The sequence below is a fragment of the Carettochelys insculpta genome, chromosome 1, assembly GCF_033958435.1.
Source record: "Carettochelys insculpta isolate YL-2023 chromosome 1, ASM3395843v1, whole genome shotgun sequence".
Classification (NCBI taxonomy): domain Eukaryota; kingdom Metazoa; phylum Chordata; order Testudines; family Carettochelyidae; genus Carettochelys; species Carettochelys insculpta.
The window spans coordinates 211,853,855-211,879,354 of NC_134137.1; the positions used below are offsets into that span (position 1 = coordinate 211,853,855).

At 47.0% G+C, this 25,500-nt stretch overlaps 1 protein-coding gene across 4 annotated transcripts in view; it reads right to left on the reverse strand.

Moving 5' to 3' along the window:
* PHLDB2 (pleckstrin homology like domain family B member 2) overlaps positions 1–25,500 on the reverse strand; it is a 125,383-nt gene that overhangs the window by 77,000 nt on the left and 22,883 nt on the right. For all 4 annotated transcript variants that reach the window (XM_074998749.1, XM_074998740.1, XM_074998732.1 and 1 more), the window contains exon 2: positions 16,457–17,781. In XM_074998749.1, the coding sequence (XP_074854850.1) occupies positions 16,457–17,767 (1,311 nt within the window). In that variant the 5' untranslated portion in view covers positions 17,768–17,781. The remainder of the gene's footprint in view (positions 1–16,456; positions 17,782–25,500) is intronic.

A 25,500-nucleotide genomic window follows, 5' to 3' on the forward strand; every position in this document is an offset into this window, starting at 1 on the left:
GCTTTACATCCTGAGACATTCACCTTTGATCCTTAGTAGGTTGAAAAGGAAAATAATATGCCATGATGAAACACTTATCAAAATTGAACAGAACCAAAATCAGGGCATTATTACTTTTTCAGCAAACTGTTAGAATCATGAAAGAGTCACTCTATTTTCTTAACACCAAGAATATGAACAGTTATGAGAGGCTTCTAGCAGTCATTGGTCAAGCTATTGCAGAAACACTTTATTCTTCACAAGTTTTGAACAGCTCTGCAGTATTTCTAAGAAAATCAGAAAGCAACATGTTTATTATGTTACACATAAATTCTTTTAATGTGAAGTTCAGAACAAAGTTATCAGATTTTTTTAAGAAGTACTACATTAAAACTTAAATTCATGTTCCCTTTCTTTTAAAAAAAGAGAAAGATTGTAATAAAAAAACTGCTTACCATATGCCTGCTTAAGTTATTACTGGAATAAGTCTCATAAAGACAACCTAGGAAACTCTTCTAGACTATCACTCAGCAGATTTAAAAACAACAACAGCCATGTCTTTTTCTGAATTTTCCTCCTGCCAGAATCACGACAGGCCAATTCAGTTTCCCAGTTCTACCTGGCAGTAAATCCAAAATCAGAATTTGCAAGACAGTTAACTGCTTGTAATCCTATCTCACTTGAGTCAGAAGCAATTAGAAACAAGTAGAAGAGTTAGAGCAAGACACTCTTTCCGGTTTGCCATGAGCTTAACATCTTAACACAAATTAGTAAGTACTTAGCTTTTGGAAGGGTTCAACAGAGGATTATAAATTCACATGGATGTCACCATCCACAGTTAATGTTAAAGAGAACATATCATGATAGAAATTTTCCTGTTTCAGAGCCTAAGCAACAGGCTCTCAACAGTAATTTCGCCTTCAGGTAGCTTATTCCCAGTTGTCCACTACACAACTTCTTGCATCCCTCCTCTGAAGTCTCTGGTAGTGGGACCGTTCTCAAAGACAAGCTGTTGGATTCTGTGGACTGCTAGCCTGATCTGGTAGGGTAGCTTTTATCCATTCTTCAGTGAACCAGGTGGCAGATTCAGCAGAAAGATGTTAACTCCAAATGTATGACAATCGCCTTCATCCCCCCATTTCCAAAAGCTACCCATGCAACTATACTCCCAAGTTTCTAAGCTTCTTCTTTATTCCCCTAACCTGTTCATTCTCCTCTCTTCCTCGCTTCTGGATTTAGGGCAGGCAACTCAATCCCTAAAATACTGCAATGGCTGGCTAGGAACTCCAGCATTTATGTCTCTCTCTTATTGTTGCCGCTGGGCGAGGCCTGGCCCTTTGATACTACTATCATTAGAATTAGAAATGAGAAAAACAACATTAGAACATAGAGTCCCAACCCCTCCTGCAATGACAGGATATATTTCTTGTCATTCCATCGTCATCCTTCTGCCTCGTCAATACAGGATGTATCTGATTTTAAGCCACAACTACATTTCTATCTTTGCTAAAAGGCTTATGGGAGCAATGATAAACAATGACTTTGAGAGCTGATAGGAAAGAAGGTTATTTTGGATATCTTTCCAAGTCTTAGCAATGTAGAAAGCTCTCTCTAGCACTTGGCGGGTGGGGGAACACAAATTAAGACAGAAAGTTACTGATGAACTTCTGTTTATGAGGGGACATAACAGAAATGCCTATATCCAATACTAAAAATAGAATATTTTGCTGTCCTCTCTACCGCACAACTAAGAGGGGAATAAGTTCTCACTTAAATTTCAATATGTGCAGCAGTGTATTAAGAGGATTACACACAGAAAGTTCTGTCTGGTGCTATTCTGTGTGTTCTGTTCTCAACAGTTTATTTGCAGCCAACTCCTTGTTCCAACGCACCTGCATTCACCAGTTCAAGACATAATTTTTTTATATCAATTGGCAAGCCAAGAAAATATTCCAACACCTGAAGAGATAAAGATGATACATGGATAAAAATAAACTAAATTATGTAAGGAATGCACCATGCTAGGTTTCAGGTTACACACTACAGGAAAACATGAAATATGCCAAATTAGATATTGCTGTTTTACAGTAGGTTTGGGACTTAGAATCAAGGTTTTTAAGCCCTTTTTCAATAAATTTTCTCTTGTACGGTTTCTTTCTACTAGTGTACACCATTGGCCTGTGTTTTTAACCACCATGCCTGCAGCACTGACTGGATTAGAGTTGCCAGTTTTCATTGCACATACTCGGCGCAGTTTCATCACATGATATAATCTTTAATTAAAGATAAATCTTTAATTGCTGGAGACTATGGTTGGCAACCCTTGTGCAGATAGAAAATTTGTATCTACAGATGTGGATATCCATGGAGTTGCAGGACCCATGAGTGAGACCAATAGGGCCATTGTCAGTGACCAGGCCAGGAACCATAGTGACAAAATCAGCATTATATTTGGCCACTGTTAGTAGGGGGCAATGAGCAGCAACTCCACCTGCTGCTGCTGCTTGTGCCACTGAAGTTCCTATCACTGTCGCTAACTGGGGGCCTGTTAATCTTGCTCGTCACTACAGCCCTGCAACTCTAGTTAACACTTACTTTATATTCACAGATATAGATTTTGTACCCGTGCAGAACTCTAACCATGACACCTGCTGTGAAAACAATACACATAACTCTAGTGATCTGTTTCATTAGCACTGACACCATTGTTAGCACTGATGAAGCTATACTGGATATTGAGGGGCATGACAGCCACTTTAACTACTCCTCTTGTCTGTGCATCTCATTTACATGCCAGGTATACAAATCAGGTAAATGCAAAATGAGGCTGGCAGACAGAGGTATCAAGGCCGGGCTTGAAAAATCCACTCAACAAGTCATCTTTACTAAGTAGGAATGTTTTCAGGGAAAATGGCTCAAGCAGAGTCTAAGATTCCATTAAAAATAAATAGAGTCTCTACCCTTAATTATTGTCAAGTTAATATGAACTAGGCATAATCAATACAACAGTGCTTACTGCTTTTAGTAGGCAAGATTGCTCCAGTGCCTCCCATTGGCTCAAAGCTTTGCCAAGCAATAGCAGAAGAGTGAAAACAGACCTGTTTCCACCACTGTTCTGCACCTTCTTGTGAGCAGCCACATAAATTAACAAGCTTATCAAAACAGCAGTTATGTAACACTTTAAAGACTAACTAGGTCCCTTTCTGTCGTACTACTGCTGAGCCAGTCGGTCCCCAGCCTATAACAATGCTTGGGATTCTTCCGCACCAGGTGCAGGACTCTACACTTCTCCTTGTTGAACTGCATCAGATTTCTTTTGGCTCAGTCCTCCAATTTATCCAGGTCACTCTGGATTCTCTCTCTGCCTTCCAACATATCTACCTCTCCCCCTAGTTTTGTGTCATCTGCAAACTTGCTGAGGGTGCAACCCAGTCCTTCATGCAGGTCATTAATAAAGATGTTGAACAACACTGGCCCCAGAACCGAGCCTTGTGGCACTCTGCTTGAAACTGACCACCATCCAGATATTGAGCCATTGACCATTAGCCGTCGGGCCCGACGGTCAAGCCAGCTTTCTATCCATCTTATAGTTAAAGGATCCAATCCATATTTCCTTAATTTATGGACAAGAATCCTGTGGGAGACCATATCACAAGCTCCTGAAGTCAAGGTATATCACATCCACTGACTTCCCCATTTCCACAGAGCCTGTTACCTCGTCACAGAAGCTAATCAGATTGGTCAGGCAGGACTTCCCCTGGTGAATCCATGTTGGCTAATTTTGATCACTTTCCCCTCTTCCAGGTGCTCCAAAATGGATTCCTTGAGGATCCCCTCCATTATTTTCCCAGGGATTGAGGTAAGGCTGACCAGTCTATAGTTCCCTGGATTGTCCTTTCCTTTTTTAAAGATGGGCACTATGTTTGCCTTTTTCCAGTCATCCGGTATCTCCCCTGATCTCCAAGAGTCTTCAAAGATAATGGCCAAAGGTTCAGCAATGACATCTGCCAATTCCCTCAGTACCCTTGGGTGCATTAAATCCAGACCCATGGATTTGTGTACATCTAGTTTTTCCTAGGTAGCTCAGAAACTTGTTCCTTCCCCATAGATGGCTGCCCTCCACCTTCCCATACTGCACTGTCTAGGACCGTCATGTGGAACTTGACTTTGTCCGTGAAGACAAGACTACCTCTCTGTGACTATTCAAGAAGCTTATCACTTCATGGTTCCTTGAGCAGCAACAGCTGCCCTGTAACACTGCAAAGACTGCTAAATATAAGTGCTGGGAAAAATGATCTGTGCTTAGCCTTCAGGTACTTTACAGGGCCATTTGCAAGACTTAATTAATAATGTTTTTTATATAATGCTTTCATACTTTAAGTGATGAGTCAAAGAAAGTCAGTGAGATTTTTAAGCAGCGTGGAAGACTGAGCCAATCTTCCCCTAAACTTAATTGTACCATTTATCATAGTTATTTTTAATGGATGATGTGTGGGTCAATCCCCTGCACTGCTTTGAAAATCCAGCCTGTGTTTCTTTTTAACTCACATGAGCATATCACACGTGCCAGAAGCTTTTTACAATCAACATAATTTTGTATTATTTCCTACTTACAGGATAGACTTTGGCCATGTTTAAATGTTCAGCAAACTGGGAGAAACAAGTCTCGACATATGTTCTCCTCCAACTCCATATTCATAATTCATTGCTCATATAAATTAAAATCTCTCATGAATACATTCTAGACTTCCAGAAGGGCTGATTGACCTCTAAAAGCAAGTTTTACAGATCCAGAACAATAGATGGGCTGTGGACAATAGTTTACATAATTCCAAATAGAATTTTTAAATATGTGGCTCCACCTACAGGTAAAATATTGTACTGCCTCTAAATCAGCACTTGGCAATCTCTAATAAGGTTGCTCCTATTTGACAGCACCTCAGTATCAACCTCCCCAGATTGTTTTTAATATCTACCCATTTATTTCTGTCAGCTTTTCAGAGTTCCTTGCTACTATCAGTACAGTATCTCCATGAATACTGCTATTCACATCCCCCTGCTTTTCATAGATTCAGGCAGTTGATTGCATTCTAACTTCAATATGTATTTGGGGTTTGTCTCATATGCAAACATGTGAGGTTTAACCAAGTATAGGGGGTCCACTTTATATGTTTCCTCACTTAACGCTGCTTTTTACATTGCTGCCAAAAAGCGGAACTGTTCTACTTCACGTCCATACATTCCCCACACTTATGTCCTTGCATTCCCTGTGCTTACACACACCTAATTCATATTTTTTGCCGATGAGGACCTGAAGCAAGTAGAAGTGCCTCTCTGACACATCTCATTCAGCCCCTTGGTTGGAAACAATGAGATCTAAGCGTAATGCCAGTGCTGGGAGAATGAGTAAAGTTAGTGATGGTAGGTGGCACTGAAGCAGTGTGACTCTGGACGTAAAATTGGACATAATAAAACACAGTAATTTTGCTGATTTTGCTCGCTGTCTTGGATTGCCACCAGCAACTGTGCATATTATTATTAAGAATGCTGAGGATATTGTGAGTAGAGCAAAGCATGCGTCCAAGCATTCCTCTGTAACGATTATGCAGAAAAGGTGTGCTCAAATGGGGAAAAAAAAATTGAATGGATGCTAGCTATATGGCTGGAAGATATGCATAAAAACAATACTCTGATCAGCCTAGTCCTCAGTAAGGAGAATGCCATCAACATGTATGAGCACATAAACATTAATGAAGAAGACATTGTTGGGAAAACTTTCACTGCAAGCCAAGGATGGTTTCACGGATTCCAGAAAAGGTATGGATTTAAAAATGTGAGAGTGCAGGGAGAGGTAGTTAGTGCTGACACAGAGGCAGCTGAAGCATTTCCTGAAATACTCAAGAAAGTGATTGATGAAGACAGCTATCACCCTTGCCAAGTTTTTTTAATATCAAATTATATTTCTATTAATGAAAAAAGTGCTCCTGGCTTGAAGGCCTCTAAAGATTGCTTAACTCTGCTGGTAGGAGGCAATGCTAAAGACAAGATCCTCAAAGCTGTGCCTTTTCTATCAAAGTGAAAACCCAGGACCTATGAAAAGCTACGTGAAATCTCAGCTTCCTGTCAGACGGAAATCACACAGAAAGGCCTGGATAACAACACAAATTTTCCATGACTGGTTTGTAGGCTACTTTGTCCTGCAAATAAAAAAGTATTGCCAGGAACAAAATTTGCAATTTAGGATTCTTCTGATTCTGGATAATAGTGGTGCCCACAACCTGGATTATGCAGCTCTCTGTCTAAACATCAAAGATCTTTTTATGCCACCTCAGACAACATCAATCATGCAGCCAATGGACATGGGGGGCTATTGCCACCTGCAAGGCATCTTATTTGCAGAGTACATTGTGAGAGCTCATCCATGAAACCGATGGTGAGGGAAAACCTGCAGCCCAGGAATTTGGGAAACAAATGAAATATTATGGATGCTGTGATGATCACTGTTGCCATTTGGGAAGAAATCTGAGTTCATATGTCTAGACAAAAACTTATGTTGAGGTTGTGAAAGACTTGGTAGAGTTTGAAGAAACCCCCATTCACTCTGAAATAGTCCAACCAGCAAGGGAGGCTGGCTCTGATGAAGTTAAAGAGAATGATGTGGAAGAGTGGTTGAAATTGCATTCTATGCCTCTCACCAATGAGAATCTTGACCACTAAGAAAGTATGGACGAAGATGCACAGAAACATGAAAGAGGCTGACAACTGCTGCCCTTCGATGTATGTCTGAACTGGCTGAGGAGTTCATTGACATTTTTATGGCAAATAGGCCGTAAATGTTGACTTGGCTTCCTACAGAGAAATTTACAATGACAAAGTTCGGCATGGTATACAAGCCAGCCCCATACTCTTTCTTTAAAAAGGAAGTGATAGAACCCAAACTTCTTGATGTGGAGATGACATCCTCATCCTCCACCTACGTAGGAATTTTTATTTAAAATTGTTGTCTAAAATGCTAATAAATAGGGGTTTCAATTTAAAGTGCTGTTTTAAATGCTAATAAAAATGATGGGAACATTAAAATGTTTTTTTAAAAATGCAGTTTAAGAGTCCTACTGTTAAAATGGTTTTCCTTTTTAATGAGGGAAACATTAAGATGCTTTTCGAAATGCTGTTTCAAAGTGCTGATAAAAATAGTTTGAGACTGAAGTACAAATGAATGTTTTAAAAACATGTGCAGGGTGTGAGTTGTGTTTTAGTTGTTCGGTATGATGAAGTCAGAATAATAGGCTACGTCTACACTAGGGGCATGGTAATGAGTTGGGAAGATGCTCATGAGGCACCACCATGAATATGCAGCACCTCATTAGCTTAATGGCAGCCCAGCGATTCAAAAGTGCTGCTTTAGAATTGCATGCCACCTGTGCGGCTGGGGGCCTTTTGAAAGCACCTCCCAGTTCGAAAGCCCCTTCTTTCTATTTGGTTTACGGAAGAAGGGCCTTTCGAAGTCCAGGGGGGTCCTTTCCAAAGCCCCCATCTACACAGGCAGGGTGCGATTGGAAAGTGGTGCTTTCAAATTCCATGTGGCTGCCATTATGCTAATGAGGCACTGCATATTCATGGAAGCACCTCATTAGCATCTTCCCAACTCACTCATTACCACGTCCCTTCCAAAGGGAGGGGCTAATGTAGGCCAGTCATAGTGTTACATCCCTGAGGTCTGGGAACCTGGCCCTCCCGTATTCCATTGTTTCCTATGAGACAAGGTTCCCCACTCTGTATCTCATGGGTGATTTAGAGGACTTTGTGAAATGCATCCCCCCATAAGAACATAAGAACATAAGAACATAAGAATGGCCATACTGGGTCAGACCAAAGGTCCATCAAGCCCAGCATCCCATCTGCCGACGGTGGCCAATGCCAGGCGCCCCAGAGAAGGAGAACAGAAGACAAGTGATTTATCTCCTGCCATCCATCTCCTGCCCTTGTTATGAAGGCTAGGGCACCATACTTTATCCCTGGCTAATAGCCATTTATGGACCTGACCTGCAAAAATTTATCAAGCTCTTTTTTAAACCCTAATAGAGTCCTGGCCTTCACAGCCGCCTCGGGCAAGGAGTTCCACAGGTTGACTGTGCGCTGTGTGAAGAAAAATTTCCTTTTATTAGTTTTGAACCCACTACCCATCAATTTCATTTGGTGTCCCCTAGTTCTTGTATTATGGGAAAAGGTAAATAATTTTTCTATATTCACTTTCTCCACACCATTCATGATTTTATATACCTCTATCATATCGCCCCTCAATCGCCTCTTTTCCAAACTGAAAAGTCCCAGTCTCTCTAGCCTCTCCCCATATGGGACCCTTTCCAAGCCCCTAATCATCTTAGTCGCCCTTTTCTGAACCTTTTCTAATGCCAATATATCTTTTTTGAGGTGAGGAGACCACATCTGCACGCAGTACTCGAGATGTGGGCGTACCATAGTTTTATATAGGGGAAGTATGATATCTTTTGTCTTATTATCGATCCCTTTTTTAATAATTCCTAACATCCTATTTGCCTTACTAACTGCCGCTGCACACTGCGTGGATGTCTTCAGAGAACTATCCACTATAACTCCAAGATCCCTTTCCTGATCTGTCGTAGCTAAATTTGACCCCATCATGTAGTACGTGTAATTTGGGTTATTTTTTCCAACATGCATTACCTTACACTTACCCACATTAAATTTCATTTGCCATTTTGCTGCCCAATCACTCAGTTTGCTGAGATCTTTTTGTAGTTCTTCACAATCCCTTTTGGTTTTGACTGTCCTGAACAACTTGGTGTCATCTGCAAACTTTGCCACCTCACTGCTTACCTCATTTTCCAGATCATTGATGAACAAGTTGAACAGGATCGGTCCCAGGACTGAGCCCTGGGGAACACCACTAGTTACCCCCCTCCATTGTGAAAATTTACCATTTATTCCCACCCTTTGTTTTCTGTCTTTTAACCAATTCCCGATCCATGAAAGGACCTTTCCTCCTATCCCATGACCACCTAATTTACATAAAAGCCTTTGGTGTGGGACCGTGTCAAAGGCTTTCTGGAAATCTAGGTATATTATGTCCACTGGGTGCCCCTTGTCCGCATGTTTATTAACCCCTTCAAAGAATTCTAATAGATTAGACAGACACGACTTCCCTCTGCAGAAACCATGCTGACTTTTGCCCAACAATTCGTGCTCTTCTATGTGCCTTGCAATTTTACTCTTTACTAGTGTTTCTACTAATTTGCCTGGTACTGATGTTAAACTTATCGGTCTATAATTGCCAGGATCTCCTCTAGAGCCTTTTTTAAATATTGGTGTTATATTGGCCGTCTTCCAGTCATTTGGTACCAAAGTGGATTTAAAGGATAGGTTACAAACCACTGTTAATAACTCCGCAATTTCACATTTGAGTTCTTTCAGAACCCTTGGGTGAATGCCATCTGGTCCTGGGGACTTGTTACTATTCAGCTTATCAATTAATTCCAAAACCTCCTCTAATGTCACTTCAATCTGAGTGAGTTCCTCAGATTTGTCGCCTAAAAAGGCTGGCTCAGATTTAGGAACCTCTGTAACATCTTCAGCCGTGAAGACTGAAGCAAAGAAATCATTTAATCGCTCCGCAATGGCACTGTCTTCCTTGATCGCTCCTTTTATATCTTTATCATCCAAGGGCCCCACTGCTTTTTTAGCAGGCTTCCTGCTTCTAATGTATTTAAAAAACATTTTACTATTGTTTTTTGAATTTTTGGCTAGCTGTTCCTCAAACTCTTTTTTGGCTTTTCTTACTACATTATGACAGTTAATTTGGGAGTGTTTATGTTCCTTTCTATTTTCCTCACTAGGATTTGACTTCCACTTTTTAAAAGCTGCCCTTTTCTCTCTCACTGCCTTTTTAACATGGCTGTTTAGCCATGGTGGTTCTTTGTTAGGTCTCTTACTGTGTTTTTTTATTTGGGGTATACATTTAAGTTGGGCCTCTAGTATGGTGTCTTTAAACAGTTTCCATGCAGCTTCCAGGGATTTTAGTTTAATTACTCTACCTTTTAGTTTCTGTTTAACTAGCTTCCTCATTTTAGTGTAATTCCCCTTTTTGAAATTAAATGCCAGAGTGTTTGACCGCTGCGGTGTTCTTCCCAACACAGGAATATTAAAAGTTATTATATTGTGGTCACTATTTCCAAGCGGTCCAGTAACAGTTACCTCTTGGACCAGATCCTGCGTTCCAGTCAAGACTAGATCGAGAATCGACTCTCCCCTTGTGGGTTCCTGTACTAGCTGCTCCAAGAAGCAGTCATTTAAGGCATCAAGAAATTTAATCTCTGAATCCCGTCCTGAGGTGACATGCACCCAATCAATATGGGGATAATTGAAATCTCCTATTATTACTGTGTTTTTTATTTTGATAGCCTCTCTAATCTCCCTCATCATTTCAGCATCACTATCACTGTCCTGGTTAGGTGGTCGGTAATATATTCCTAATGCCATATTCATATTAGAGGAATGAATTGTTATCCATAATGATTCTATGGAACATTTTGATTCCTTTAGGATTTTTACTTCATTTGATTCTATATTATCCTTCACATATAGTACCACTCCGCCACCCGCACGACCTGTTCTGTCTTTCCGATATAATTTATATCCCGGTATGATAGTGTCCCACTGATTGTCCTCATTCCACCATGTTTCTGAGATGCCTATTATGTCAACTTCCTCCTTTGATATGAGGTACTCCAGTTCACCCATCTTATTAGACAGACTCCTAGCATTAGTGTAAAAGCATGTTAGAAAACTACCACTATTTATATGTCCGCCTTTCACAGACGTGGTGGATTTTTTTATGCACGATTGTTTCACATCTGATCTTGCCCATATATTATTTCCCACGTTCCCTATCTGACTAACTTCTAGGGAATCCCTGTCTATGGAGCCTCGTGTAAGAGAAGTCTCCGTCCGATCCAGGTGCTCCCCCGCACCAATCGGCTTTCCCCCACCTCTTAGTTTAAAAACTGCTCTATGTCCTTTTTAATGTTTAATGCCAGCAGTCTGGATCCACCTTGATTTAGGTGGAGCCCATCCTTCCTGTATAGGCTCCCCCTACCCCAAAAGTGTCCCCAGTTCCTAATAAATCTAAACCCCTCTTCCCTACACCATCGTCTCATCCACGCATTGAGACTCTGAAGTTCTGCCTGTCTATCTGGCCCTGCGCGTGGAACTGGAAGCATTTCAGAGAATGCCACCAAAGATGTTCTGGATTTCAGTCTCCTTCCTAGTAACCTAAATTTGGCCTCCAGAACATCTCTTCTACCCTTCCCTATGTCATTGGTACCAACATGTACCACGACGACCGGCTCCTCCCCAGCACTGCCCATAAGTCTGTCTAGATGCCTCGAGAGATCCGCAACCTTCGCACCAGGCAGGCAAGTCACCATACGGTTCTCCCGGTCATCACAAACCCAACTATCTATATTTCTAATGATGGAATCCCCCACTACTAAAACCTGCTTCTTCCTAACAGCTGGCGCTCCCTCCCCCGGAGAAGTATCCTCGGCACGAGAGGATACAACATCACCCTCTGGAAGGAGGGTCCCAACTACGGGATGGTTTCCCTCTGCTCCCCTTGACTGCTCTCCTTCCCTGAGCCTTTCATCCTCCGTAACAGCCTCAGGACTGTCAGATTGGAGGTGGGACAGCCCTACTATGTCCCGGAAAGTCTCATCCACAAACACCTCTGCCTTCCTTAGCTCCTCCAGTTCAGCCACCCTGGCCTCCAAAGCACGCACTCGGTCTCTGAGGGCCAGGAGCTCCTTGCATCGAGCGCACACATACGCCACCCGCCCACAGGGGTGGGCCCATTTACATTGATTTGTTATAAGTCCCAGTTTCCTGGAATGTACCTACAATGTATAGCAAGAACCCCCATATTTTACAAATGCTTATTTGTCTAATAGCCCTTTGCTTTAAATATTCACAAATCACAGTTATTTAAGGGTGGGAGATGTGTTAAAAAGCTCAGGCCATGTTCAGCCAGAATTTCCAATGGCTTCTGATGATAAAAATCCTCAAAGAACCTACCCCCCCACCCCAGATGCAAAGTCCACTTGTCCTATCTCCTCAGCAAACTTGATCAGTCAGCCTCTTATGGAATTCTGACCATAAGCCTAAAGCTGTTTTCCCAACCCTGCAGCTCATGACATACACACTGATCCAGAGGGGTGGACAAGATCAGGGCCAGGGCCAGCCTCATGAGGCAGGGAAACAGGATGGCACAGGACAATTTGATTGGCACCTCCATGCACCAGTTTGGCCTCTGACCCATATATATATTTTAAAGAGAGAAAGAATACTGACCCGTTACCTTACTCTTAAATAAGAAAATTACTCTGTGGCACAGGTACCAAAATGAGAATTACATTACTGAAAATAAAATTATTCCAGAAACTGAAATGGACGATTCACTGTTCATGTGGTTTGTTTACTTCAGCGTTTTACTCTCTGTGAAAAGTAAAAAGCAGACTGGTTATTTTTTTAGGGTCTAACCGAAGAGTGCAAAGCAAAATGGCAAGCCAAACTACACTGACTTTTCAAAATATTATGATGTCCGAAAAGCAAGCTACTGTTTCAAAACATTTGTATGCATTTCCAGAATCTCTCTGAATACATTCTGCCTGCCTTACCTCACATTAAAAGGTCAAATAGTTGGACAAAAATCCACACCCCCATATCATTTATTTACCTTTAACTCATTCAGCCCACACTTCTACTCAGCACTCTGAACTGAGCAACACATTTTTGATTTTCTCTCATATTTTCCATAAAAAAATATGTTGTATAAACCCACACTATCTGACACAGGAAGAAAAAAGGGTTAAGTGCCCTTAGCAGGTGTGGTAAAAGAAAAGAAGTCCCAAGGAGCTGTGGGTGCTGACCTCATTTGAAAAAAATCAGGCCCTGAATGTATGGAGACCCAACACTGGTTATAAAAAAATGGTATTATTACAAATACATACTGACAGAGTTGGGCTAACTTATTATGGTGGCTTCTCAAGCTCTTAAATCCCTAAAGTGGGAAAAAAAAAGGGCGGGGGGGGAATTGGTCTTATGTCCAATCCTTAGCTAGATAAGTTCAAAAACATAACACAGAGCAGGTTACTGAACAAATGACTAAATCAAGAAGGAGCAAATTCCTTCATGTGTAAGTCATGCAGCACCTAAAACAGTCAGTCAGTCTTCAACACATTTGGCCAATTCTCCTTTTATAGGAGCAGGATTCTAAGGAAGTACTGAGCTGGGAGAAACATTTGCTAAATAAAAGATTTAGGTATCTCATCTAAAAACAGAATCAAAACATATCTTTCGATTGCTATTTTACTTTCAAGAGAACAGTACTGGTGGTAGAAGCATCTCCCCTCCCGTACGGAATCCAGATTTTGACTCTTAAAAACACAAAACCACTACATCACCTAAGTTGTCTCTGAGCTGCAGAGCCAGGCAGCTGCATAACAAACCCTGTGCAGGGGCTCAGGGCAGCTGCACAGAGCACCACCCCTGCCTGCCAGCCCCAGCATAGAACTGTCATGGCAGAGGCAGAAACACCTCTCCCCACCGGCTCTGTGCTGGTACTGGCAGGGAGAGGTGCTTCTGCCCCAGCCACAACAGCTGCATGCTGTGGCTGTCAGGGAGAGATGCTTCTGCCCTGTCCATGGCAGCTTTTCCTCGGGACAGGGAAGAAACACCTCTTCCCTGGCTGCAGCATCCAACTCTGAGCTGACGCTGCTGGTGGGAGGGCAAGGGGGACAGGCATCCCTTCCTTGGCCCCAAGCTGCTGCAGTGAGAGAGGGATAGAGACAGTCCTCTCTCCATGAAGCAGCCTACACCCCAGCCTCTCAGCACCACCCCTGTCACACACCATCTGTGTGCAGAATGACTTTTGTTATGGAATACCTTGCCTCCATATCGGTGCACATAACGAAAGTCATTCCGTACACAGACATAAAAATAGGAGGGAACACTGTACATTCTATTTGGCTGGAATTTTTCAGTGACTGAATACCTCTCTGATAACCTGCTAGCATTGTTCACTGGAACGTATTCCGCTATTAGGCGTCAATGGTTCTAACAAAGGAAAAATGTTACACCAAAATTCTCTACATTGGACAATTCAAGTCTGGCACCAATAATAAGTCAGGACATTATTAGAAGTACTGACAACTCGCACCCTGAGCTACTCAAAAAAATGGAGAAAATACTTCTATCCATAAAAATTTCAGGAAAAATTGATTTAAAAGGTGATTTCCTCCTCCCCACCAAGTTGTCCATCCAGCTCTATCTGCAGCACTCACTGACTTTAATGGAAATCATACACCATCAAAATCTCTCAAAATCTAGCTAGTTTCATTTAGAAACCTAACTATGGATATAGATACCTTACTAAAAGCACCCAACTTTGAAAACTGTTGTTTTGATTTTTAAAGCAGTCAGAGACTTGAACTCTGTGTATACCTATTATTGTACAATATCTTCAGTATCTCCAAATATCTAACACTGGGAAATTAAAGTCTCCATGCTGCTATGAATCCAATAAAAATAAGCTTGGGGTAGGAAGTGAGGGTGAGAGACTGCATGTGACTTGGGGGCAAGAATTAAACAGAATCCCAGCCCTCAACCAAAGGTTGCTCTCAACTTGGCTTACAGTAAAGGCAATGATGCAGGTCATTGGATCAGCATATTTTTGGATTCAGTAGCCAACTGCCAGTCTTTTCTGAAATTTTCCTCTGTACTATGTTGTCATACATACAAGAATCTGAGGCAGGAAAATCAAGTAAACTTCACAGCAGCTATTAGGGCTTTGTCTACTCACAAAAGTTGCACCCATATAACTAGCTCAGATTAATAGTGTCAATTTAATTCAGTTCAAAATACTTAAGGAAATGATAGACTAAACTCACATAAAGTCACTTTCAACTAGTTAGGTGTGGTCACAAATAGCACTGCACAAACTGCACAGCACTGCAGTTTCTACACCAGTGGAGTAAAAGAGTGTGTTAACTTAAGACCTCATGTAATTCCTCCAACAAAAGGGTTCATTTTACTTCGCTGTACAGTAAACCCTCAAGAAGTGCAATTTCCATTTGCGCCTAACTCACATTAACGTGAGTTAAGTGCAAATCGAAACTGCCCCCCCCCCCCACATTCCAGACCCCACCTTTGGGAGAACCCGGAGGGCACACAGATGCTTGCCGCATGGTTTCTTCCAGCTGGGAGAAACCACGCTGCAAGCAGCTGTGTGCCCTCCCACCCACAGCTGAGAGAAGCTGGGGGCTGCGTGGCTGCCCCCTCCCAGACTTTCCCCAGCTGGGGAAGCTGGCAGCTAGAGCCAGTGGCCAGGCCACTTCTCCTAGCCAGGGGAAGTGGGCAGCTGGAATGGTGGTGGAGCGCTGCTGCTCCCTGAATTCCCCCACCTGAGGGAAGCCGAAGAACAGCAGAGCTGTGCTGAGGCTCCAGCTGCCTGATCCCCCAGCCAGGGGAATTCTGGGGATCTCCCCAACACCCCCCACCAATTTACACAAAATTTGATTTATGTGGAGGTTGCCCAGGACACAACCTTCACATAAATCGAGGGATTACTGTAAGTGTAAAAATGTTTAGGGATAAAAGTTATATATTTGCTCGGGGGAGTTTTTAAATCCAACCTTTTTTTAAAAAAATAACATTTTGAAAGATTTGTTTTTTCTTCATTTGTTTCTGTTATATGATTACTTTTGGGGGATATTATTCAATTTTAATTGACTGAGCAGTATAGCTCTATTTTACCATTCATTTTTGAAGCATTATATAATGATATTATGTCTTGGATCAAAAATTTCGGAAGTGCTACAGATTGGAGACAGATTTAACTCCTTCCCTTGCCACCCCATAGCACTTTGTGACCACTGAAACTAACAAACAAGAACAGAAATCTTCACTAAGTAAGCAAAATTGGGCTCACTAGACTTGGTGACATAGAGCATCAGGTAATTTTTGATTGTTTCAGCAGAAAGCTTATTGAAGCATATCCCTAAAAGCTTAAAGTGGAGACACAGATTTGGTTTTGGTTTTGGTTATTTTTTATCCAGTTACCACAAAACAATGCCATCAACTTGGGGGGAAAATGCTGTATCCCTGATGTGCAATTTGTGGGTTTTATGTACACGGATATTTTGGTAAAACCCACAGACTGAACTACATTAATTTCTGTGACTTTCCTACATTTTTTCAGATGATCTGAGATGTTTATGCAGCCTACTATATACCTATTAACTTTAGAGACTGACATAGTAAACAAGTCACCAGCTCACAAGCTCATGTATTTGAATTTCAAAACACAGCAACAGATGTTTTGCATCTACTGTATACTCTGAACAGCTTATTTGGAAAGTTCACTGGAGAAAACTAAAAGAAAAATTACCAGTCGTTCCATCTCCTGCTCTCTAAGCCTCTCTTCCCTTTGTCTCCTGTGATAGTCCATTAGGTCATCTCTTCCAGAAATTGAACTAATACTGTTCTTTCTCTCCCGCATGGTAGGTGTCTGTCTGAAGCTTTCCAAGTCAGTTTCATCAAACTCTATAGAACTAGTGGACATATTTCTTCTGACAGAGAATGTTCTGTCAAGATCCACAGGGGAAAAAGAATTACTGGAGCTTGCCCCTGAGAGTCCATATCTATCAAAATCATCAGAAACGTGGGAGAAGGAAGAAGCTAAAAGCATTTTCCTAGCTATTCGGGGGCTTGCAGGAACACTAAGTGTTGAACTAACATAGGAATTGCTGTCGGACACAGAATTTGTATATGGCGACATCCCTGAGCTGCAAGAAGAAAAATTAAGGTAATTATCAGCATCTAATGCATTATGAGGTAGATCTTTTTCTCCATGTTTTTTTCTCTTGGAATTACCAACAGAGTTTCTTGGAGGCAAACTTAATGTCACCGACTGGCTTTCCGTCGATTTGTACAGTCTGGGCAGAGAACGACTATAAACTCCCATCTGACTCAGCGAACCACCAGAGTACTTCCTAGTTCTTGGACCTAGGGTTTCAGTCATAGCCTCCTTCTGCTTAGGTGGTCTTGAATGAAGGGTTAGGTTGTCTGTAATATTCATCCTTCCGCCGTGCTTTGGGCTGGAGGGCATGCTTGCTGCCCCTGAACTGCTAACTGGTGAAAGAATTATTTCACTACCTGAATTTCCATTCCACATTGCAAGAAGAGAACCTGAGTTCTTCTTCCCATCCAGCATTGCTGGGAAGAAGACATTGTCATACGATTTATTTTTTTGACTATATTTTGAATAGTAAAATTTATCCCCATGTCCAAAGAATTTTTCCTTCTCTCTGTTGACATGAATATTGAAGTCTGTCCTTCCTGAGCTGTACCCACTGGAGGAGGGAGAGGTGGAGCCCATATGCTTCACAGAAACACTTTTATCTGAAAGATAAGAACTCTCACAAGAAAAGGGTTTACATCCTTGACTTTTGGTAGCAGCGTGTATATTTTTAACACTGGATGAAGGGCTGGGCTTAGCTGGCACAGGTTGTGATAGTGTTAAATAGGAAGCAGAGTAGTCCCCATTTGTTTTAAATGTAAGGCTTGATGAATATTTCTTCTGGTTGAGGCTACCCATAATATCTTGTAGATCATTTTCAAAGGAATTCATCACAGAGCTCTTTCCTAAGCTAGTATTTTGTAACTCCAGCTGGTCTTGCATTTGGCTGTACTCTGCCATAATCTTAGTGGAATCTGTGAGAGAAAGGGGAAGAAAGGGGAAAAAAATTAGTTTTCACCAAATACATAAGCAAGCATCACTGCACAATTAGTTAAAAAATCATATATACTTTATCATGAAAAAGATGTTATTTTTAATATAACTACATACCTTAAAACACTTTACAAAGGTGGGTGAGTAAACTTCAGAATGCCAGTTTAACAGAGAGGGAAACAGAGTCAGAAAGGCAGTCAAGCTATTCCCCAAAGCTTATACAGCATATCAGTGACACAGAACAGAAAAGAACCTGCATTGTTGGCACCTGGCTCTGATGCCCTAACCACTAGAAATACTACTGCTAGTTTTTCCAGAAGAGTTTTTTAAAGGTGTAGCTTACAACAGGGTTTCTTGATCCATAGGTCAGGACCGAAAATTGGGTTACCAGAATGTTTCAAAGGGTCATAGGGATAGCTCCTGTCCAACAGGCCTGGCTGGGCTTGACTCCCTACTCCAGGCATGGCAGCCTCGCATGTCCCAGCACCGCCATTATGACCATGGGAATTTGGGTAGGCCATATTTGAGTGACTGGCACTGCAACTCAAAGAGCCAAGTCACAACTCCATTCACATAAATGTAGACCAGTCAGGGGACGAGGCCAAACCTGTGCAGTGCTACTGCACTCGAGTGACAACACCTGGACAGAGAACCCATCCCAACAAGCCCCACAGCAGCACAGGAACTAGAGGAGCTGACTCTGTGAGGTGAGTGCCAGACAAGACCCAACCTCTGGGGAGCAAGGTCTGACCGAAAACATCCCAGGGTCTCTACCTTCAGACTATCTACTGGGGTTGCAACAGGCCATAAACATTTACAAATGGATCTTGAGCCCAAAAGGGTTAGGAACCACTGATTTAGAACACATGGGAAGGAGACAAACTCATGAGTTCTATTCCTACCTTGATCTCTCCATTGTATATATGGACCCCATCATTATAGAATCTATGTGCTCAAAAATCTTTCATATATTTATCCTCTCAAAACCCCTGTGAGGTTGGGAAGTGCAATTAATCCCCCATTTTGCAGACAGAGAACTGAAATACAGAGACTAAATGCAGCCTCAGGGCTAGATCCATAGTTCGCTCAAGCCAGTGGAAGTGCTTTAGGCTTCGGATCAGGGTTCTAGATGAATGTGGACAAATAACCCCCTTGCCTTGGTTTCCCTCACTGTAAAATGAAAACACAACCTGTTTTTCCAGGGTGTCATGGCTTAGTTCTGTGATGCTTGCAGAACACATGAAAGATGAAAAGCTCTCTCCAAGCACTACAATTGTTTAAAATATAGCCTTTAAGATATAAAAAAGCCCAAAAAGTTAGCCACCTTGTCTTCATTAAAGGGGAATCCAATTTTATTATAAATATAGAAAGCTGTTTAAGATCCCATCTCCCTAGTAGAACACGTTTGGAATTACAAACTGTGAGTGCATAGTCAAATAGATCATGAGATGAAAAATCACATTTTGCTCAATTACGTGTCACAACCCAAACTGCAGCCTAAGAGTTCTGAGTTTCCACTCTTAGAAAGGAAATTTCTGTTGCCTAAAACAGTGAAAGGAATGCAGATCCTGCTCGCCTGTCACAGATGACATCAGCCACTGCCAGAAACCCACAGAACCCTGAGGCTGCTGTAAAACACCTCACTTAACCTTTCAAGCAGCTTCTTCGCAGACTAAATCAAGGGATTAGCTATATATTTGAAGTTGAGGAAGTAAATGTTCTTCAAAGCAGCAATGGTCTTGTGGTGAGGGCAAAGGAAACGTCATAGACCTCATTTTCAGAGGTGATGAGTGCCTGCAGTTCCAACTGATATCAATGAATTAGAAAGGGCTGTCTCATCCCTATTTACCATGTGCACACAGTGCAGTCTGTTTTACTTATTGCTATCTCATCTAATGGGTAAAAACATAAGAGCTGCGTCTACACATGCACGCTACTTCGAAGTAGCGGCACCAACTTCGAAATAGCGCCCGTCACGTCTACACGCGTCGGGCGCTATTTCGAAGTTAACTTCGACGTTAGGCGGCAAGATGTCAAAGTCGCTAACCCCATGAGCGGATGGGAATAGCGCCCTACTTCGACGTTCAACGTCGAAGTAGGGACAGTGTAGACGATCCGCGTCCCGCAACGTCGAAATTGACGGGTCCTCCATGGCGCCCATCAGCTGGGGGGTTGAGAGACGCTGTCTCCAGCCCCGCAGCTCACTGGTGGCCGCGTGGAGCGGCCCCTTAAAGGGCCCCTCCCCCGCCCTGACTGCAGGAGGCTGAGGCAACGTGCAGGCTGCAGGCTGCACACGCGGCGAGGAGCCTGCAGAGACCTCAGCCTCCGACAGCAGCCATGGCAGCCCAGCAGCCCCCCCAGCGCCCCCAGGGGACCCCCCCCAAGGGCACCCAGGGCAGCCAGCCCAGCCAGAGGGCCAAGCAGTCTGGAAAGCGGCAGCGGGGCCCCTCTTGGACGGAGGCCGAGATGCGGGACCTGCTGGGGCTCTGGAGCGAGGAAGAGGTGCTCCAGGTAATGGGGAGCAAGAGACGGAACGTGGATGCGTTCGCTCGGCTGGCCGACGGCCTGGCTGCCCGGGGTCACCCTGCCCGCACTCCTGACCATGTGCGCAGCAAGGTGAAGGAGCTGCGGCAGGGTTATGCCCGGGCCCGGGATGCGGCCAGCCGATCTGGGGCCGCCCCAGTCACTTGCCCCTTTTACAGGGAGCTCAGGGACATCCTGGGCTCCCGGCACACCTCCCCCCCTCCGGCCACCCTTGACACGTCGGCTGACGAGCCCCAGCAGGCCCTGCAGCCGGGCTCCGGCCCGGACGTAAGCCCCGCACCCCGGGGGTCCCCCCCGGAGGCCATCCCCGGGACATCGCGGCAGGTGGAGGAGGAGGAGGAGGAGGGGGGCTCCTCCTCCACCGATTCCAGCCTGCAGATCCTCCTCCTGCCATCCCAGAGCAGCAGCAGGGCCTCCGACCCCCGGGGATCTCCGGACCATGGGAGCGGACACACAGGTAGGTACCCCTCTATGGTGGACACCCCGGGGCTGGAGGGGCGGGGGGAACAGAGATGTGTCCGGGGCCCCCCACACGCTCACATGGCCATGGCCCCAAGGACACCAGGGACAGGGCCCTCACAGCACTGCAGCCAGCAGCCCCTGCCCCCCACCACCCTGCATGACAGTGCCATGCCCCATCCCCAGGCCAGGGGGGAGCGGAACCTCGAGGGGCCCCCGGGCGGAGGGGGTGGGACACCCCGCAGCAGCAGCATGCGATGGAGTGGGGGGAGTGCCAAAGGGAGACCCAGGCTACAGATGAGCCACCCGAGCCGAGGAGCTCCCAGGGCCAAAGGAGGATCCTGGCGCTACAGCTGGCAGGTGACACCTCTGCCCTGAACAAACAGGAGGGAGGAGCCGAGCTGGCTTAGAATTGGGGGGCGAGGGCGGGGGCCACAGGTAGAGGCTAGGGGAAGGGAGAGCTGGTAGGCAGCCAGCCAGAGGAGAGGGAAAGCTGCATCCCAGAGGGGCCCCCCCTTGGGGTCTTCTCCCCACGACGGGTTGGAAGGACTGTCTCTTCTGACAGCTGGTGCTGTCACTCCTGCCAGAAACTGGCCAGCTGTGGCCTAAGAAACCTCTCCTGCTCTCAGACCCTGTGGGGTGAAGTGAGAGTCGCTCCCACCAGGGGACGGGGTGCAGGGCAGGGGGACCCCTGAACCCCATCCATCACAGCAGCATCTCCCGGGGACGGGGATGGGGAACCTGCAGCACAGGGCGGGGGGGACAAAGGCCACGGCTCGGGGACCACACTAACGCCTGTCTCCATTCTTCTTTCCCCCCTCCTCTCCTGTGTCCTGCACCTGCACTTGCACCATCCGAAGGACCGGAAGAGAGCGCCGGCGAGGCGTCGGTCGTCCCGGAGACTCCTCCGGGACCCTCGCTCCAGGGAAGCCCCTCGGCCGAGGAACCACCGGCCCCGCAGAGGGCAAGACGGCGGACCCCGCGCCTACTACCGGCGGTGGCCACAGACCCCCAGCTGCTGGCCATCTTCCGCCGGCAGCTGGAGGTCTCGGAGCAGCACCTCCGGCTGCAGGAGCAGGCGCTGGCCTGGCACCGAGAGGCATGGGGGGCCCTTCTCCAGACCGTCAACCGGCTGATTGACTTCCTGGGCCCCCATGCCGCGCCGGCCGCGCCACCGCCCGCCATGCCCGCTCCTGCAGCCCCACCACCGGCTGCTCCAGCCGCCGCCGGCCCGTCCGCCGTCGCCCCACCACCTCCCCGCGAGGGCCACCGCGCCGAGGGACCCCTGGAGCCACCCGAGACTCACCGGCGCCGATATCTTCCGGTGGAGCCCGCTCCCACCCAGCCGCGGACCAGACTGCAGGCCCGCCGGAGCTCCCGGCCGGGCACGCCCACTGGGGGCCTGTAGGGGGTGAGGGGCCCAGGACGTGGCCCCCCCCCCGATGGACAGACTTTGGGGACTGGGTGGGTGGGTGGTGTGGGTGCTGCCCCTGCTTGCCCCGTCCCCCCTGTAAATAGTTCTCCCCGTTCTCCTCCCTGCTTTTTGGTTTTCTTTTGTTGATGGCGCACCCTGCTTGGAGTTTATTGTTGTACATAGTTTTATTCGTGCCCATCTTGCTTTTGTTACATGTTTGTCCCTCCTTTTTGCTTTCCCTTTCACATGTCTATATTTTTCTATTTAAACAAAAAAAAAGGTTCAGCCAAAGAAAACATTTATGTTCACCCACAAGTTCGTGCTGTCGTTTCTCCTGGACAAGGGCGGAGGGGCGGTGGGGTGCTCCATGGTGGTGTGGGCGTTGAGGCAGGAGTGTGGGGGAGGAAGGGGCGGGCAGTCGGGGGCCTGGGCAGAGTTCACCCCGCGGCCTGGTCGTCGAAGTGGGCCCGCAGGGCCTCCCGGACCCGGGTCCCCTCTGGGTCCACCTGCCGACTGGGGGCAGCAGGTGGCTGGACGTGTGCCCTGCCGGCCTCGGCGGCCCAGCCCTGAAGGAAGGTCTCCCCCTTGCTCTTGACAAGGTTGTGCAGGGCGCAGCAGGCACCCACAATCTGGGGGATGTTGTTGGGGCTGGCATCCAGGCGGGTGAGGAGACATCGCCATCGTCCCTTGAGGCGGCCGAAGGAGCGCTCCACCACCTGGCGCGCACGGTTCAGGCGCTCGTTGAAGCGCTCCTGGCTGGCGGAGAGGTGGCCCGTGTAGGGGCGCATGAGCTACGGCCGGAGGGGGTAGGCCGCATCCGCGATGATGCAGAAGGGTATGGTGGTGTCCCCCAGAGGGATCTCCCGCTGGGGGATGTAGGTCCCCGCCTCCAGCCGGCGGCACAGGCCTGAGTTGCGGAAAACCCGGGCGTCGTGGGTGCTGCCAGGCCAGCCCACGTAAATGTCCTGGAACCGTCCCCGGCTGTCCACCAAGGCCTGCAGGACGACTGAATGGTAGCCCTTCCGGTTCACGTATCGGCCTCCGCTGTGGTCCGGGGCGCGGATGGGGATGTGGGTCCCATCCAGAGCCCCGAAGCAGTTGGGGAAGCCCAGGGTGGCAAAGGCGGCGACAGTGGCACGTGGGTCCCCCAGCCTCACGAGCCTGTGCAGGAGCATGGAGTTGATGGCACGCACGACCTGCAGGGAAAGCACATGGGACAGCCCCAATGAGGGGTGAGCAGGGTGTGCATGGCCCTGCCCTGGCCTGCCCTGGCCCCCCTGGCCTGCCCTGGCCCCCCTGGCCTGCCCTGCTCTGCCCTGGCCCCCCTGGCCTGCCCTGGCCCCCCTGGCCTGCCCTGCTCTGCCCTGGCCTGCCCTGGCCCCCCTGGCCCCTCTGGCCTGCCCTGGCCCCCCTGGCCTGCCCTGGCCCCCCGGCCCCCCTGGCCTGCCCTGGCCCCCCTGGCCTGCCCTGCTCTGCCCTGGCCTGCCCTGGCCCCCCTGGCCTGCCCTGCTCTGCCCTGGCCCCCCTGGCCTGCCCCGGCCCCCCTGGCCTGCCCTGGCCCCCCTGGCCTGCCCTGCTCTGCCCTGGCCTGCCCTGGCCCCCCTGGCCTGCCCTGCTCTGCCCTGGCCTGCCCTGGCCCCCCTGGCCTGCCCTGGCCTGCCCTGCTCTGCCCTGGCCCCCCTGGCCTGCCCTGGCCCCCCTGGCCTGCCCTGGCCCCCCTGCCCTGGCCTGGCCTCCCCCTGTGGGTTCTCTTACCTCCATGAGGACAGCCCCGACGGTGGCCTTTCCGACGCCAAACTGCTGCCCCACGGATCGGTAGCTGTCCGGAGTGGCCAGCTTCCAGACAGCGATGCCGACCCGTTTCTCCACAGGGAGGGCACGCCGCATGGCAGTGTCCCGGTGCCTGAGTGCGGGGCTGAGCCACTGGCACAGCTCCAGGAATGTCTGTCGGGTCATCCTGAAGTTGCGGACCCAGTGGTCGTCGTCCCACTCCACAAGCACCAGGCGCTCCCACCAGTCGGTGCTGGTGGGGTGGCTCCACAGCCGCCGGCGTGTGAGGCGGGGGATGGAGCGGGGTGCTGCAGGGGGAGGGGCTGAGCCCTGCTGCCCCGGGGGCATCTCCTCCCCTGGGGCAGGAAGGTGCTCAGCTGCCCCCAACATGACAAGAGCCAGGGCAAGCCCTGCTCCTGCCAGGAGGGCTGGCTGGACCTCTAGCTGCTGCTGCTGCTGCTGCTGCTGCTGCTGGGGGTCCATGACTGCGGCGCTCGGGGTCTGTGTGCCTATCTGGCTCGTCAGACCGCGTGCTGTGCAGGCTGAGTGTATGTGGGAGGGGCCCTTTAAGGGAGCAGCTAGCTGTTGCCCCGGAAGCGCTAGCCTGCGCTGTGACCCTGTGTGCAGCTGTGCCTGGCATCCCTATTTCGATGTGTGGTACTTTGACGTGTAGACGTTCCCTCGCTGCGCCTATTTCGATGTCGGGCTGCGCAACGTCGAAGTTGAACATCGACGTTGCCGGCCCTGGAGGACGTGTAGACGTTATTCATCGAAATAGCCTATTTCGATGTTGCTACATCGAAATAAGCTACTTCGATGTTGGCTGCACGTGTAGACGTAGCCAAGAAGAGCCATCCTGGGTCAGGCCAATGCCTGATATTCTGTCTTCAATAATGCCCAGTACCAGAGCTTTAGGGGGAGTGTACACAATGGACCAGTTAGAATCATCATCCACTCCAATTTTCCCCTCCAAGCTTCTAGCAATCAATGGCTACGGTCATCCTGAGCATGAGATTACATTCCTGACTGCCTTGCCTAATAGCCATTGAGGGACCTAGCCTCCACAAACCGTCTCAGAGGGGTAGCCTTGTTAGTCTGTAGCTTCACAAAAACACACAGTCCTGTAGCACCTTAAAGAGTAATGATTTTATTTATTAGGTAATGAGCTTTTTAAGACCTACTAGCCTCCATGAACTTGATCATCTTGGTTGTCGTTCTCTACATCTTTTCCAATATATCTTGTTTTGAGATGGGCAGACCAGAACTGCATGCAGTGTTTGAGTAGACTTTAAGTATACCTTGCATGACGATATTCTCAGTCATATTTACTATCTCTTGCCTAAGGGCTCCTAACATTGGTAGCCTTTGTGATCATTGTTGTGCATGGGAGTTGAAGTTTTGAGAGAACTATCCTTGGTCACTCCAAGTAACAGCTAATTTAGAACCCGTTTTTTTATGTGTGTAGTTGGGATTATTTTTTCCAATTGTGCATTACTTTGCACTATCAGTACTG